Genomic DNA, 15,964 nt, shown 5'->3' on the forward strand with positions numbered 1-15,964 from the left:
AACAAATAACATTAAAATGGCATTGTTTTGGAATGAGCTTTTTATTGTATGTATACCTTGTTGCACGATGTAAATATTCCGGAAAGCAATGAAAAATCGTGATGCACATAAGAAAAAAGTAAAAAAAAATCCCTTTGCCCCCTCAACGGCACGGACGTTGCACTACAATTGGTAATTGGATTACATTTTCTTTAGCAATTTCGTTGCCTCTTCCTTGCACTGCTTGTCGTCCTCGTTCAGCACAGCCACGTTAGCCGCCAGGGTCATGAATTGTTTCGCCTTTTCCGCCTGCTTCAAAGCCTGGTACGTTTTGGCCAGCATCAAGTGATTCATGGAGTAAAAGTTGGGCTGAGTTGATTCAGCCTTTTCGAAACATTCTAACGCTTGCTCATACGTACCAGTTGGCGGGGTCGCAAATATGGTCGATACAATCTTGCGCTGGTACCAAGGTAGATCGGCTAGCCCGTAGTAGAAATGGCCCAAAATGTACCAGCTGGTAGGATCGTTCGGGTTCAGCTCGACCGCACGCTGCATATGCTTTTTGACCGTTTCCAGCTGCGTTACGCGCTCCTTTATACCATCCAGACTGCTTTTGGCATCCAGGAGTATGGAGTACCATTTGTGGGAGGCAAAATCGGCATCATTCAGCTTGAGAGCTTCCTCCGCGTAACGGAAAGCTTCGCGTACCAGTTCCTCCTTGCGGGGGCTGGGTTGAGGCTTCGAAAGCGAAAAGGTCACCCGGGCAAGTCGCCACTTAATCTCGTACGTTTCCTGCGTCTGAGGTACGGGGAACGAAGCAGTGTATTAGCATGGAACTAAATTATCCAATTGAACCGCAGCACACACTTACCGGGTACTTTTGCAGCAGATCGTACGCCTCCTGGAAGTTGTTCTCGTCGAACAGTTGGTCTGCGTGCTGGATGGTTTCGCTGAGCGATTTTACACCTTCCTCTGCCATTTTGATGGTCTCGGGAGATTCTTTCTTCTTTTGCTTGGCCGAAAACAACGAAAAGGACGTCACGAATAGTAGTGGGCGCACCGGAACTGTGAACTGTGGAGCGATAAATGATTAGGGCTGCTCGGTAGTATGTGATGCTGCACAACAGATTGCTTTCACTATATAAACGCTTTCCAAGACAAAACACCACAAGGGCGAAAGAATACCTTTTGTTTACTGTCAGCAGTTAGCAGTCGTCTCGCGAACGTCGGATTGGTGCGTCCGATCACCACTTCTTTTGTGATACGAAGCGCGTTGATTAGTAATCGGCCGTACCGTTGAATAATGATGATGCTACCACCACGTACAATCATGCTCTGCGATAGCAATGTGGCTTGACACTTTGAACCCTACAGCAACACCAACAACGATGACAGAAACAGCTGTTTTTGCAACGAATTCCAACCAACCAAGCAAAGGCACTGCTAAATGCACCAATTTCCCGACTTGCTTCTCTTTGTTGCGTAAGTTCAGCGCAAACTAAACGCACTGTTCGATCGTGGACGGATGGATATAGGTTTGGGATTAGTGTATGATTTTCAACTAAAGGCTGATAACGGTCAAAGTCTCGGATAAACATAACCAAGGCGCCTTCCTGCTCAACAGTCACTCCTCCTATTCGCGCCTTTCCCCCCGCGTTTCTTCCACACGTACACGTAGAAAACATAACAAATAATATCGTCTGTGCTTAAGCACCGTTTACACGTCCGTATACCCATTGGACCAGGGCGAAAATGGGGCGAAACATAGTTATGTTTATGCATTCCAAAAATACCATCATACCGTTTGCTATATAATTACATCAAACATTCACCATCATCAATGATGCTCGATTGAGTCGTTTTATATTTATTTGTAGATAAAATGTATTACTAGATTGCGATTCTTTCCATTGATTGTCCTTTGAGTGTTGTGTGGCTCACGATCATGTTCTTAGCATGACTGGGAAGATCTCAACCGAACACGTGTGCCACCTGCATAGTTTGTGGTGAGTGCGTTCTGACGACTTAATCTTACCGGCCGATTTGGGCATTCCTTCTCCGAGTCAGTCGTTTTGTTCAGCAAACTGTAATAAAAAGAGAGAGAAAGAGATATGGAAATGTTAGTCTTCCAAGCAAATTTGTTTCAACGGTGGCTTCCGGTACCTGTTCTCGGAATTGTACTGTCGGAATTCGAGTATCCGTACAGGCAATGGGTAGGGTATACGGTTTTGATGACTCCATCGAAAGCGTTTCGTTCCTTCCTCCCCATGTCGACATCCATTCGGATAACGGCGCAACAATAACGGAGGAAATTCCGCCCCTTCGGCACCTCCCGGTCGGCCTTCCATTCGAGCTAAGCGCAGCCTTTGCATCACGTAATGGATGGTTGTCTTCCACCAAACACGTGCTCGAACGATCGAGCTCGTAGACGAGCGATCGTCGGAGAGCACGCTGAGATTGTTCTCGCTTCTGTTCGCATACTTGGGACACCATTCCCGGCACGCGTCGAAAAACATAAACTTATGCTCAACCGACGACATCCGATGATGGTGAGCTCGCTTCAGAGAGGCCTGTGTCGGTGTGTTGAGGCGAGTGATCAAAGAATCCATGTTGCTACCACGCCGTTTCAGCCGCTTTTTGCGATTTTGAAGATCGTGCGCATCCTGCTCTTCCGATTTGCGGTCCGAACGCTTGCCCACCTTTACGTTGAATCGTGGTTCATTATTAGCGTCACCGAAAATGCCCCTCAATTCCGCAATTTTGATGAGATACTTCGAATCTAACCGGATGACTTCTTTGCGCTTGATTAGCGACAGAAACACTCCACACTCTTTGAAATCTAAGCAGCTATCCTTTTGGGGACAAAAATCGGGAACCTCGACCACCTCGAACTGATCCGTCGGTGGGACGTTTACCTCCTCCTCGGAGTTTTTGCGAGTACTTGCCCCATCTGCCCTTTCTCCATCCGCGCCATCCCGGTCTCCATCGGACGATTCGGCATTCTTTGCCCGTGCGGCCGCTTCCTGCCGTCCGAGCAAACGATTCACCAGCGTATTACCTGCTGCTTCGGCAAGTGCGGCCATCTCACGTTCCTTCATCGCTTTGTAATGCACGTCAAACGCCTTCTGGTTGGTGTATTCGACCGCTCGCTGAACCATCGTGTCGTTCTCGGTCTCCACGATCGAATGCGTTTGGTAGAGTATGAACTGAACCTGAGGGCGGGACATGGCCAGCTTCAGGGTTTCTCGTTGCTTTTCGAGCAACTGCGACACCCTCCGGCGACTATCGTCCGTCATCTCCGACTCGGACAGCATTTCCAACATTGACAGATCACCGCCACGGCTGCAGATCAGATCGATAGGATCGCTGACCGCACTGTACGAGCTGGGTGGGTTTGCTAAGATTCCCACCACCTTATCGACAACCGGTGAACCGTGTGGAAGCTCAGAAAATGGTTCCGCAAACAGCTTCACATTTGTCACTCCCAGGTCAGCCATGTACTCACGATACTCGGCCAGCTTGCTGCCACATCCGAAGGCAACGAAGTTGCGCACCCGGTTACAGTTCGCTAGCAAAGATGCCAGATAGGCGGTGGAGCGCGGTGAAGCGATATGTGTCTGCAGGACATCGCCCTGCACCTCGAAATAATCCAGCAAGTTGGAGAAGATGGTTGGACCAATAGTGAACGAGCGATCCTGTATGATGAACTGATGATCGATGAAGATGGGAGATTGAACGAACGAGGAGCGATCCTCAGGATAGATGAAAAGGACCTGTGGACAGAGCCGGTCCCACTTGTAGCTATTCATCGTGATTGGCACGTATGCGGTGTGATCGCGCGGGCTAAACAGATTGAGCAAACTTTGAAAGCTGGCCGGTGCTGGTGGTTCGATAATTTGGAAGCCGAGCTGCTTCAGCACTTCGTTCGCTTCTTGCTTCGTGCGGATACGAAACGTGTTGATCCAGCCGGTTATGATGGGATTTGACACGACGATTGCTACCTTATTGTCCTGCAGATGAAGGGGAAGCAAGCACTGCATGTTATAGGCACTGTTCTGTATCCGAATACGTGTGAGAGCGGCCGCAATCTTGACACTGTTCAGCTCGAGACAGCGCTCAATTTCTGTTCCAATTGAGGAAAGGAAAGGAAAAAATGGAAATTATGTCAGTCATGTAACGAAAAGCCATCCCAGGGTCACGATGGCTACAGTACCCAGCAAATGTGCCTCGTGGAACAGTTGATCCTTCTGGGGAGCTGTGTCCGGCTCGCGCTTCACAAACTTCCGCAAATACATGTCGTAAAGCAGCAACCAAACGCGCGTAGTTTCGTGGGCCAACTGCGAATAAAGAGGGTAAGGTATACAAAAAAAAAAAAACAATTCCAACCTTGGGCACGTGTAGGCACGAAAGATCAATGCTACGATTTATGTCACTAGCATTTTATGGTCACTTACCATCGGATAGCTTTCGTAGAAGCCAATGTTTTTCAGTGCCTGTTGAAGTACCAGCTTGACTGTGAAAGGTGAGATCGTTAGAATAGCGGGACGAATACAATGGATAGAAGTTCTGTCGTATTTAAATTAAACCAACTAGCCGTTCGATTCGGCAATAAAGTTTATGCCACATTTGCGTTATTGCTTTTCAATAACTGTCTGCAGTCATGCATTCCATCATTCGATTGATTTCCCTCTCTAAACAGCTCTTTACGTTCGCTTAGGTCATGGTAATGCGGATAGTACGAATGGTAAGGTAATGCTCAGGTCTCGGAACCTAGCATTAAAAAAGAGGAAGCGCTGCCGTAAAAATAAACGCGAAACGGCGCAAATATGATAACGGAATTGGGCTCAGACACGAGATATGGCTCGTGCAGCACAACAAGCGTGGCCACCGCGGCAATGGATATTACTTTGCCAAACAAACTTTAACATGCAAACCGATGAAACATCCTAAGCTCCATTAACGTGACATCTTTATGCTCGCTGCTACGAGGTGCTGAGGTAAAGAATTGTTGATGAGTTTCGGTATCTAGCTAACGCCACCCAGCGGTGCCCTAAGGGTGTTAAGCAAGCACCAAGTTTATGTACGCAAAAAGAATGGAAAAATCACATGAAATTCGCGGTTCTTGTACCATTTCGCTTCACACCTTCTTATCGCAGGATCTGCCGACGATTCGGCTGTGCCAAAGTTGCAACAAGTAACAAGTTTGAATGTAAAGGGACGGGGTAGTTCAAGAGTCCCGTTTCAACTCAGAATCAATATTTTGTGTGGGGCTTACGGCACCAGAGTAGTTCACTATATCTAAAGGATACGTACAGCGGTAGACGTCGTAAATCATGGAGTACACCTTCCGCATCTCGTACTCATCGTCAAACTGCACCGGAAGTGGTGGCTTGTGCAGCAACTTTCCAGCCCTTACGATATCCTCCAAGCGCCACTGGTTGTAGGCGGCGATGTCGCAGAAGTCGATGGGATTGTCCAGGATGCAGAGTCGCCGCCGCCGACGGAACGAAGGTGTGGACGAGTCGCCCGAAGCGGGAGAAGTCATCGGCGATACGAACTCATCGATGGATTTGGCCTTCACCTCCCAGTAGGTGTGGTCGACCTTCTCCAGTGAGCTCTTTAGCTGGCTAGTGTGGGACGGGGACGTTTGAAAAATGAAGTACTCTTAGTTTCTGAAAGGCAATTACCGTGCGTGCGTGCCAGGCGAAAGGTGTGAGTGTGAATCGTGACAGTTGAGCGAACGCTCACCCCGGTCCCCCCGGTTTGACCTGAATAAACTAGCAGTTTCCGCACCACCCGCAATGCGACTGTTCCCACGGGAGTTTCACTTGGCGGGAAAACGTTTTCTAAAGAATCAATCAAACCTCACCCGGCGGGGAGGGCACATGCAAACCGACGACGCTTACTTGTATTTGACGAACCGCAAAAAAGGCAGGAACCGGGTCGCCGAATGCCAGTAACCCGCTTTTTTGTGCAGTGTGTCGCGTGCATATAGAATTTGTCTGTTGGTCCATTACTTCGGTACAATTTTACCGCATTTCTGTGCTGGCACACGTTGTATTGTAACGGGTTGTCCTTGAACTATCGCACTATTTTTGTCGAGATGTCGTACCCGGTAACTTACATTCCTTGCTCCGTAGCAGCGTTGATCTTCTTCTGTTGCTCCAATAACCGGAAGTACTGCTTTAGCTGCCACTCGAATTCGCTTGGAAGCTGCAGCGGCACTCGATCGCTTGCCGTGATCGTATGCCCGAACGCTGTGATTGTTTTCGTGCGAAACAGTAGCTCCTCGAGCACGAGTATTTCGCGCAATATCTCCGGATACACGGAAAATATATCGGCCCGACTAACGTAGAACAGGTGATTGGATACCATCGTTGAGGTGACTGTTCGCGACGCGTGTCCTACCGACGACGGTTGATGACTGACGCGAAACATGGACTCGGAAACGTTGGTTGCCTTTCGCCAGCGAAGCGACCCCGCGTCAGTAACGACACGCGAACATCGTTAAACATTCTTCGGTTCCGCATTCCTTGTTCGGCGGGTCCCGAACGCCACCGTAGAGAAATGCACGTGGCCAACAAACTTGTTACATGGCGGAGTCCATTTGCACATGAAGTACGGGTGGAAGAATGTGGCCTACATTTTCTGCACCAAACAAACAAAACGATTTGAATTTAAAGCAGATGGTAAATTGTCGCCAACTTGTTCCAAGTCTAGTGACACTGATTCCTTCACAAACCATCCTTGAAGTGTACGTACATGCATAGATGAACACTCACCGTACTCTATGTCGCTGGGAAATAATAAAAATTCTAACATAAGAATAACAATAAAACAAACAATTTCACCGCGTATCTTACCACTCGTGTGGTTTGGCGCGTTCGTTTGGGGGACTTTGAGAACCCACCAAATGGCGCGCCTTTAGCAGGTGCATAAATTATGTTTGCCACTTTGCCGCCAGACGCAACACGCAAAGACCAAAACTTGGCCGCGTTAACGTGGAACTTCTCAACACCACTTGTACTAGGAACGAACAAATGAACGCACGACCAAGTTTCAACAGCTCTCTAGCAACCTACCGGTAATATGGGCTTGTTCAGTGTGATAATGATCGAAACAATTCCGTTTCGCTTTTGAAGTTTAGAGGGTTAGAGGAACTACAAGATAACCACTCCAATTTACTCATCACTTCCGGTGGCGTTTCAATGGCCACCTAACCCCAAAGCGTATGTTTTGCATTTTTGTTTTTCTATAACATTTTAAATAATGGCTATCAACTTGAAACTTTTTGAATGCCTAGAAAAATACTTTTTCTATCATAAAAAAGGCAGGTTTTTTGTATTTTTTTAAATATACGTTTAATTTAATTTTCAACTAATACCCCTATTTTCCATAACCATCTACTCGTGTAGGTCATAAATTTTGTATGGGTGTACTGTAATTTGTAATTTGTGTACTTTTATTAGTCATACAACAAATAGCATCACCTTTATTGAAATTATCATGCAAACATGAAGAGTAGGTCAAAAGTTATGAGCTTTTTTATTTATAGAGTTTTAAAGATATTAGTAATAGAAGTAACAGTGTATTTTTGGCCATTGAAACGAAGGTTAAACTGTTGGGCTCCTCTTCATTTCATTATCGCCATGTTCGGACGCGCTGCAATAAAATAACTAAACGCTTAATCTTCTCAAAGAAGTACATTTATTTATAGTTGATATAAATTCAATATCATATTTGCCACGGAAACAAAACGGAAAACATTCCTGAATTGCAACACACACACAAACACAAAAAAAAACTCTTCTGGTGCATTGTAGAGCTTTTGAGATACTCCAAATATGAAATGTTTGGTCTTGCGCACTTTCCTGCAGTTGGCATGATTGCATCGATACGCGACGTGACAAATTGTGTTGAGGTTTTCTACAGCATACCGAATCCTTTCGAGTAGTTAATCGCTTTGAGCAATCGTTCTTCCAGCTTCTCCTTCGAACTGTACTCCGGAAGCAGAAGCACATTGAAGCAGGTGTGACTCGTCGGCAATCGATCACTATCCGGACCGTTGCGCGCTATTACCAACTTCAACCGGCTAAGACCACCAACGGGCACACGATCCGAACCCGTGGTAAATTGTAGCAACTTTCGTTTCATCTCCATTGACAGTCCGTGCACGATCGACCAAAAATGTTTGATCGTTGCCGAATCGCGCTCAAATCCTCCCTGATATTCGGTCGATAATTCAAGCTCGTTAAAATCAAAATTCTTGCTCCCGCACACGATCAACTCCAATTCTTCCGGGCGAAACAACAGATGCAAAAGGCTCTCACTGGTCACCATTTGAAACCCATTGCTGAATGCGTTAAATTGCTTCTCGACGCTTTTATTCAGCATGAAATCACTGTACAGCTCCACAAACTCTTGCTTGTTGTCCTGCGTGACGAAGATTTGGTCCCCGTTCGGTTTCAGTTCGTGCTCAAGTATCGTTCCAAACACATCCCTATAGGCAATCTTGAACGTTTGGATAAACACTTCCTCCATGTCGTTTTCCGTGTACTCCAGTAGAGACTTCAGGCTGTTGAATAGCACCTAGAGGGTAGAAAGAACGGAACGGTCAATATACACATTTAAATCACTTTCTAATTTGACAATGACACCTACCGGATTTTGATCTTTCAGATCGAGAAAAGATCCCTTCATGCCCATCAGCTTCCTGTACACCACCATGGGAAAGTTCACCGCGAGGATAATGTTGTTGTAAATGGCTAACCCGAGCACGATGCCTATCAGTGTAAATTGAGCTTCGTTTTCGAACGAAACCGGATTGAACCATACCGTGTTGGAGTCTTCGTTCGTCATAAACATTCCAAAGTCCGGGTTAAATATTTCTTCGATAATGAGCTGGAAAAACTCCTTGGACACTCCACCCTCATCGATCCCTTGCTCGCCCGTAAACTCCACCACTAGCTGCTTCTTGAGATCCTTCGGGTTGGACATGGCAATAATCTCCAGCTCAACTAGCGCATCCTCAATGATATGATCGCGACGAATCTTGAGATTAAGGTACGGATTCGTCGTCTGCAGATCACTGGTACTGTGAAGCTGGCATGCTAGTTGCCGCTGCCTATGCAGATAGCTAAGCCTGCGCTCGGAAAACATACGGATGCGCGAATCGAAATAGAGGGCAAGCGTCTTGGTCGTGGGTGTCATAACAAATGGGTAGTGAATGAAGCTAAAAATCTCGTGCCTATCCGTTCCTGACGTTCCACCATTCTCAGCCGATGGCCGGTGCTGATGCAAATGCTTGTAGGCCATATAATCAAACTCCACTTCCATGGCGTCGCAGAGATTCTCGTTGTAAAACTCCTCGTATGGCACCAGTGGCTTCCGGCAGTCCAGTGGATTCACATCCAGCTCCTCAGCCAAAGGATCTTCTGGCCGGCGTTGCCGTGATTGCGCGTCCGTTTCGACCACCGGCATGTCATCTTCCTCGGGGATGAGCGAAAGGTACGTGTAGGCCTGTAGTGATTGGTTTCGTACGTCTCGCTCACGATAGTGCTTCGGTTCTAGTTCGCCTGCCAGAATGTTTGCGTAGTACACTAGCTGTAAGTTGTACGCCACATCAAAATGTTAGCTCAGAAAATCGACCCAGGTATCTGCTCTCTAAACTCACCTTGAACACCATGGTTGCATTGCAGATCGTTTCGCAGTCATTTATCCGCATCGATTTGTACGTTATCATGAGCGTATTGACGGTCAACAGCTGCTGCAGTAGTATCACCAACGGATAGATACTATCCTTGCAGTGTTCCGCCCAAATGCGTACCAACCGGCACTGTGCCCACACGGGCATACGAGACACAACGGCGCAAAAGCGTGGAAATGATCCTTCCAAACAGTCGGCAGATCCAACGAGCAGAGTCTCGAACACGATCACAATCACCGTTAGAAGTGATTCCATTACTTCGTGGCTGGTAGAGCCCGAATTGAGCTCAAGCGCAATATCCAGCCCGAGATGCCCTAGCGCTTCGTTGATCGGACCGAAAACTTCCGGAGAGGCAGCGTGCAGTGCCTTCAATGCCCGTCGAAGCGATTCCACGTCCACTGTGGTGTGTGCCGGATCGGGCACATCCGAAACCGATTTCATTGGAGCTTTACTGTCTTCGTCCTTGTCCAGATCGCCCTCGAGCGATCGCAAGTCTTCCTTCTTGATGTTACGCAAATCTCCCGCCGGAGCCCGGGCCAGCATCTTTTCAATGCTAGACGAGGCTGGACAGAACTGGAAACTAGCAGCCAGGCTACGATATGAGGAAAACACTGTGAACAGCGTATCGATCAATGGTGCTTTCGAACCTTCCACCATGCAGCGTTCAGTCAGTTCTTGCAGTTTGCGCTCATCCAAATAAGGAATTTCGTCCTCAGTCTCGGAATTTGTTTTCCCACTGAGTTTACTACTGCTACAACTACCTTCAACGGCAGTAATAATTTTGATTAAAGGGACCTCCTCATCTATCGAGTCTATATCAAAGGCAGAGCTGTTGGGAATAGAGGTGAGAAATATTTGTCTTTTAAATTATTTGAATCAGAAAAGAGTAGTAGGGAAAGAGAAAATAATGTGTGAGTGAGTCGACCGAAGGGAGAATAATCAGAAAAAAGTGAGTCATTATAGCTGAAGTGAGTGAGTAATAAAAAGAGTGACAAAACTGTATGGGAATCCATTGTTTTACAGGCAGAATTAAACTCACTCACTCACTCTTACTCAGTATGCACATCACTATCACATCACATAAGTTTATACGAGCAAATTCAGTTTCAAATTCAAAACAAATTCTTCAACGGAGTTGAAGACGTTTTTTATGGAAAGATTTTGTGAAATTCTGAAGCTTTTAAATGCCAACAAGCAGTGTTCCAGAAGGCAAACTTACTTGTCGTACGCAGCATCCATTTCTTGGTCAGCGTGCACATTTGACTGATGTCCTGGTGAGGGAAAGGACTCGCTCGTCCCTTGAGCACTGGACGTATTAAGCGGGAAAGAGCTACTGCAGGCCGCATTATTTTGATTATCCTTTTTGGTTGTGTTTGTAGTTTGCATCTCGTAGCACAGATCCGCTTCCTGCGAATACAGCTGAATCGCCCGGGCAGCGGCTGCATTCGGTGTTAACCGGCCAACCTTTCCACTTGAGGCACAGTTTTTGTTGCAACACTTTGTATTGCCACAGCCTTGCATCAGCTGGTAGAAATATCGTTCGATGAGCTTTTTCACTGATTCTTGCTTCGCCGCTTGGTCGTTGGTCGTCAATCCGGACCCAGTTCGGCTGCCCGGCTGGGGACCAACGGAAGAAGCCGCAGCCGACGGGTGAACTGAGGAGGAAGAGGAGGCGGGCGGCACCGAATAGTTGCTTTGTTTGGTGGATTTTTTAGTCGAACTTTCTTCATCCTTCCCGCACGATTGACTTCCGGATGACGATGACGGTTCTTCATCGATTCTGCAACGAAGTTGGTAAGCACATTCCCTACTCTGTTAAGGGCCCAGTTTATCTTATTCCCTTTCAACGATATCATAATTACTGTAATACAAAGAACAACCTTCGCACAAAAGACGACCGACACCATATTCCTTTCTTTACCTTAGCCTGCTGACTGTCACGGAATGAGTGGGCGATTTTTGCGCTCTTTAAGCTAATAAATTATACCAACGTCTGTAGAGCGGCAACAAAAGACTAAAGCGAGCGATGGTGGTGCAATATGCTGGATTTATTTTGATTTTGATGACCCCTTTCCTCTTACCTGGAATCGTCGTCCGATGGGTTGTGTCCTTGTGCCGAGTTCATAGAACTGACCGGATTCCAGTATTCTCAGCTACCCGCACAAAATGTCTTTCGGAGGATGTTCAGCGAACCTACAATAACGCAACAACCCTTGATGTACTGCATGCACCAGAACCGAGCGGCTCACGATGATGCACCAAACCGATCGGAAACTGTTCTTTCTTCTATGCGCACCAGCCCAAAACACTGTGTTAACTTTTTGCCAAAACTCTTGTTATGTTTGGCATCGGGGAAATAAACAAATCGGTGGTCGGAAGGTACCTATTTTACGACCTAATGTGTCCTTGTTATCGTTTTCGAATAGAAAACTGTAGCTGATGGTACGTAGAGATCCGTCAACTCCGAAATTGCTTTGATAGCGATTTGACAGCAGTGCACTACGGGATGCTTGAAGGATAGATACGGGCAAAAATACAAAAAACAATTTCCAAATAAGTATTGCTGCAATTTTGTTTTTCAAATTTATTTGATTAAAATAGTTCAAATATAAAAATTCATTAACGGCAGAACTGGGGTTCAAATGCCATTCGGACCCTCTCATCGTCAAGAGGACTGAGCAACTACGTTGTTCCGGCAGGTCTAGTAAGCCATTCGATGGCCGGCGTGTCCTAAAAATCTGGTGGCTTGCGTGACCTGGTAAAGAGCAAGATTGAGACTGTATGTACAGTAGTGTTGGCTGATTCGACGATTCAATACCCAGGTAGATTCGAATCGGACTGGATCCCCTACCCCTGGATTTCACTATAGCGAGAAGCATGAATCCTTGTAAGCATCTATCCTTGTATTGGATTTCGAAGATTCAAATCCTCATTGGGTTTCGCTGTTCCCAAAACTAATGTACAAGGCAATCTCACCTGATAGAGCAATGCTGCTTAAATCTGCCATACATTTTCAAATAATTTGCAACCGCATTGCCGTCTTGCAGCTTCCAATTCAACATTGAATTTATTTATTGGCCTGTATTTACTATGATAATACCAGTACGATAACTAAACATTTAAATTAAAAATGTTCGCAACCCCTTCATACGACAGCCGTTGGAACGGTGAGAAAATGTACGGAGTTAGAAACGGACAGATTTTCCGATTTATGGTTCTTGTTCAAACCACCAAACACTATCAGCTCACCATTGCCGTTAACCATCGTGGAAAAAGTGTGGTGATCTGGGGCGCCCGCTATCAGACCACTGTTTTTCGACTCCTGCCATTCAATGCATGGTTCGGCACTGCCCGTTGGCAATATGTTGGAGACATCGCACACGTAAATAGCCAGTCCGTTCCGTTTGACACGTTTCGGTGTGATTGGATCAGATGTACTAGCGCTGACTGGCTCGTACACGTTTGCAGGATCTCTATTACCTTGGGCAACTTCGTTTACTTCCTCCTGGCGGTGCTCTTCGATCTGAGGTCGTTCTGCAGGCACCTGTTGTGGTTGTGGCTGTTGCTGCTCTGCTTCCTTTGATCGTCGCATGGCAGATATTTTCTCTTCCATTTTTCGTAGGCGCTCCAATTGTCGCTCTCGGGAACTTGAGACAATCAATGAATGATTCGTTGAGTCGACACTGAACGCAACCATTGCCATGTGGTTCTGTTCCAAGTTTTGCTGATTAAAGCGCTTCGGCAAGTGATCATCTTCGGAAGATTGGCGTCCAAAGGCACTTCTTATGATGGGCATAGCGCGTGCAGGCGGTGCCGAAGCGTTAGTGCTTGGAGATCGTAATCCCGATGGACCGGGTCTCGCTTCACCAGAAACATTTTGCACCGGGGAAGGTTTTGGTGTGGCAGCAGCAGATGTTGCTGGCGAAGCATTGCTCTCATTGTTCGATAGTAGTCCTAGTAAGACTGGTACTATTCTTGGTTGACTTGGAGTTGGCGGAGGTGGCGGTAAGTTTGGTCTTTGTGGCGGATTATTTCGAGGAATGTTTGGTTCAACACCATGCACTCCCTGAGGGATGCCAACTCGATGGCGATGATTTTCGGCGGTGGGACGTGATCGACCCACCGGCGGAGCACGACTCGGACGCATGATTTGAAAATCGTTCGGTGATGTTGGTCCCAGCACAATCACCTTCGAGCCGACATTACATGCCGGATAGCACCAGTTGTGATTGATAGTACTTTTCTTGTTCTTGATTTGAACCCTTTTCCACAACCAAGTGTCCCGCTGCATGTCCAACAGCCAAGCATCGTTGAACACACGATTTACGCCACCGGTTCCTCCCAGTACCAGAATGTGGTCATCTCCGACCGCCATCTGAAATTGGCCGAAACGCGGCGCCGGCTTTAGGCTGGAAACTGTAGGCTTCTTCCACACGAGTCGCTGTAAATCCAACACCCATATATCGTTGGAAGCGCGCAGATTTTCCATACTATTCTGGTATCCTCCGAACAGGATCATCTGGTTGTGATGCACCGTTGCCGAATGGCCCGTCATTGGCGGTGGACTGAAGGCTTGGTTATGAATAGTCCAACGATTTTCGGCTATATTGTACACGTGCAGTTCATCGATCAGGGTGCACATATGGAACGGTGTATACGCATGACGCCAACCCCCATAAAGTATCAACAAATCATTGTGACACACCAGCGATGCACCCGCTTTTGGGGACGGATAGGTGCCCATCGAAATTGGACGGATCCATTCGCGCCGCGATAGATCAAACTTCCACAGATCGTTGAAGGTGGTATCGTACGATGACGCACCACCAAACACGTACATCGAGTTCCGGTGCAACGAGCTGGCGTGGGCGAATCGTGCCGCAATCCGGGGAGTTGATTCGTGGAGAATTTCCTTCCAACACAGGTTGGAATCAATCAAACCTTTCTGTAGGTTGGATTTCTTTCGTGCCTTCACATCTGTAAGAAACGACAACGGGAAGAAGATGTTGTGGTAAGAGGGCTGCGTTCCAATCAGAACCCAATTATAGCTCACTTGTAGCAAGTAGGTTCCATCGCTTGCAAACAGCAGCACAGTGCTCCAAGGGTTCGTACGGCGGAAGCAAACTGAAGATGAACTCGAGAATTTCGTTCGGCAAATTGTTGATGTTGGCAGTCATCTCAAGAGTAACGCTTAAGCAAGATTAAGGAAAGGGTTGTTTTATGAATCTCTTCACTGTTTTTAACAATAATACATCCACAAATATGTGTTTTTTAGCAGTTTATAAGCATTTTCTCTTCACCGCAGACAATTTTAGCTTTGCTTTGTTGTGTAGTTTTTTTTGCTCTTTATCCAAATGACACTAGTGACAGTAAACATCTGATATCTGGTCCAGGTGAAAAATCTGCATGAATTCAGTGGAAAAAAAAAACAAAAATTAGAGAATTTGCTTCAAATAAAAAAAAAATAAACAGTAAAATAATAGCTAAATAATGAACTTATTCTCTCATAAGAAATAATAATTTAAATAGCCGGAGAATGGTGGTGAAAATTGGCATCCCATTTTCGCTGAACCAATGGACTATAGGACGACACTATGTGCGCTAAATTGTCGCCATATCAATAAGAAAAAGCATCGGAAACAGACGCAACAGCCAGCAATTGTTTGAGAAAATGTACAGCAAAAGTGTTGATCAAATTACTATTCTGCAAGGCGATCGAACAAAGTAAGGCGAAACCTTTCTGTGAACAAAACAGTCATATCTTCTAAACTTTATCTATTTTGTTCGTCGTCTCTTTGCATCTCTAGGTTAAAGGATTTGCTTCGTTTGCGACTGATCGAATGCGGCTGGAACGACCAGGTGCGATATCTCTGCCGAAAGGCAATAGTGGAAAATGGTCACACGAATGTGGACGGCATCGTGCAAGTCGTTACACCGGAGGCACGGACGCTGATACCTGATGTGGTGAAAAGGGAACTGCTGCAGAAAATCCGAATGAGCTTGTTGCAGCAAGAGAAGCTCGATTTGTAGACGCCCACTGGATAGAATAGGACGATAGTTAAGGCTAAAGATAAGCAGATTTAAAAATAAAACATTTTATCATGAAACGATAGCCAATGCAGTGTTTTTCACAAGCTAGCGTATCTTTGTTCCTGTGCCAGGGCAGAAAACCGGTCGATGAACGAAAATGTGCCCTGAAATCTGTGATTATAAACACAGCTCGCCGATGTGTGTTTGTTTTGATCGGAATTGGGAAACGTCAAGCAAACGCGTCAGCAA

The 15,964-nt window shown here is 46.4% G+C and overlaps 5 protein-coding genes across 5 annotated transcripts; 1 reads left to right on the top strand and 4 right to left on the bottom strand.

The window, feature by feature from the left end:
* Positions 1 to 180: 180 nt before the first annotated feature.
* On the bottom strand, positions 181 to 1,392 carry LOC126568379 (regulator of microtubule dynamics protein 1-like). Its single transcript, XM_050224847.1, has 3 exons — positions 1,165 to 1,392; positions 851 to 1,051; positions 181 to 777 (listed from the first exon to the last, which is right to left on the bottom strand). Exons 1-3 carry the CDS (start codon positions 1,309 to 1,311, stop codon positions 181 to 183), a joined length of 945 nt encoding a protein of 314 aa, XP_050080804.1. The 5' UTR covers positions 1,312 to 1,392.
* A 558-nt stretch (positions 1,393 to 1,950) lies between these two features.
* Positions 1,951 to 6,417, bottom strand: LOC126567698 (uncharacterized). The gene is made up of 7 exons (XM_050223915.1): positions 6,104 to 6,417; positions 5,293 to 5,606; positions 4,434 to 4,492; positions 4,193 to 4,316; positions 2,143 to 4,102; positions 2,015 to 2,063; positions 1,951 to 1,971 (listed from the first exon to the last, which is right to left on the bottom strand). Exons 1-7 carry the CDS (start codon positions 6,415 to 6,417, stop codon positions 1,951 to 1,953), a joined length of 2,841 nt encoding a protein of 946 aa, XP_050079872.1.
* Positions 6,418 to 7,905: 1,488 nt separating this feature from the next.
* LOC126567837 (ubiquitin-protein ligase E3A) lies at positions 7,906 to 11,920 on the bottom strand. Its single transcript, XM_050224151.1, has 5 exons — positions 11,767 to 11,920; positions 10,905 to 11,465; positions 9,653 to 10,514; positions 8,641 to 9,582; positions 7,906 to 8,568 (listed from the first exon to the last, which is right to left on the bottom strand). Exons 1-5 carry the CDS (start codon positions 11,808 to 11,810, stop codon positions 7,906 to 7,908), a joined length of 3,072 nt encoding a protein of 1,023 aa, XP_050080108.1. The 5' UTR covers positions 11,811 to 11,920.
* A 910-nt stretch (positions 11,921 to 12,830) lies between these two features.
* Positions 12,831 to 14,891, bottom strand: LOC126567975 (F-box only protein 42). The gene is made up of 2 exons (XM_050224361.1): positions 14,739 to 14,891; positions 12,831 to 14,662 (listed from the first exon to the last, which is right to left on the bottom strand). The coding sequence occupies exons 1-2, from the start codon at positions 14,860 to 14,862 to the stop codon at positions 12,831 to 12,833; spliced, it is 1,956 nt and encodes a 651-aa protein (XP_050080318.1). The 5' UTR covers positions 14,863 to 14,891.
* A 443-nt stretch (positions 14,892 to 15,334) lies between these two features.
* Positions 15,335 to 15,742, top strand: LOC126568627 (enhancer of yellow 2 transcription factor-like). Its single transcript, XM_050225135.1, has 2 exons — positions 15,335 to 15,409; positions 15,493 to 15,742. Exons 1-2 carry the CDS (start codon positions 15,357 to 15,359, stop codon positions 15,713 to 15,715), a joined length of 276 nt encoding a protein of 91 aa, XP_050081092.1. The 5' UTR covers positions 15,335 to 15,356; the 3' UTR covers positions 15,716 to 15,742.
* The last annotated feature ends 222 nt before the right edge of the window (positions 15,743 to 15,964 follow it).

This window comes from Anopheles maculipalpis, chromosome 2RL (genome assembly GCF_943734695.1).
Source record: "Anopheles maculipalpis chromosome 2RL, idAnoMacuDA_375_x, whole genome shotgun sequence".
In the NCBI taxonomy this organism is placed as follows: Eukaryota; Metazoa; Arthropoda; class Insecta; order Diptera; family Culicidae; genus Anopheles; species Anopheles maculipalpis.

Coding starts and splice junctions, on each gene's coding strand:
- LOC126567975 (XM_050224361.1), bottom strand. CDS start 14,862: ATGACTGCCAACATCAACAATTTGCCGAACGAAATTCTCGAGTTCATC. Junction 14,663..14,738: donor ATGGAACCTACTTGCTACAA/GTGAGCTATAAT, acceptor CGTTTCTTACAG/ATGTGAAGGCACGAAAGAAA.
- LOC126568379 (XM_050224847.1), bottom strand. CDS start 1,311: ATGATTGTACGTGGTGGTAGCATCATCATTATTCAACGGTACGGCCGA. Junction 1,052..1,164: donor CTGCTGACAGTAAACAAAAG/GTATTCTTTCGC, acceptor ATCGCTCCACAG/TTCACAGTTCCGGTGCGCCC. Junction 778..850: donor ATCTGCTGCAAAAGTACCCG/GTAAGTGTGTGC, acceptor CCCGTACCTCAG/ACGCAGGAAACGTACGAGAT.
- LOC126567698 (XM_050223915.1), bottom strand. CDS start 6,417: ATGTTTCGCGTCAGTCATCAACCGTCGTCGGTAGGACACGCGTCGCGA. Junction 4,493..5,292: donor GATTTACGACGTCTACCGCT/GTACGTATCCTT, acceptor CACCTTTCACAG/TCAAGCTGGTACTTCAACAG. Junction 2,064..2,142: donor CAGTACAATTCCGAGAACAG/GTACCGGAAGCC, acceptor TTTTTATTACAG/TTTGCTGAACAAAACGACTG.
- LOC126568627 (XM_050225135.1), top strand. CDS start 15,357: ATGTACAGCAAAAGTGTTGATCAAATTACTATTCTGCAAGGCGATCGA. Junction 15,410..15,492: donor CTGCAAGGCGATCGAACAAA/GTAAGGCGAAAC, acceptor TTGCATCTCTAG/GTTAAAGGATTTGCTTCGTT.
- LOC126567837 (XM_050224151.1), bottom strand. CDS start 11,810: ATGAACTCGGCACAAGGACACAACCCATCGGACGACGATTCCAG. Junction 11,466..11,766: donor CCATCGGACGACGATTCCAG/GTAAGAGGAAAG, acceptor ACTTCGTTGCAG/AATCGATGAAGAACCGTCAT. Junction 8,569..8,640: donor ATCTGAAAGATCAAAATCCG/GTAGGTGTCATT, acceptor TCTACCCTCTAG/GTGCTATTCAACAGCCTGAA.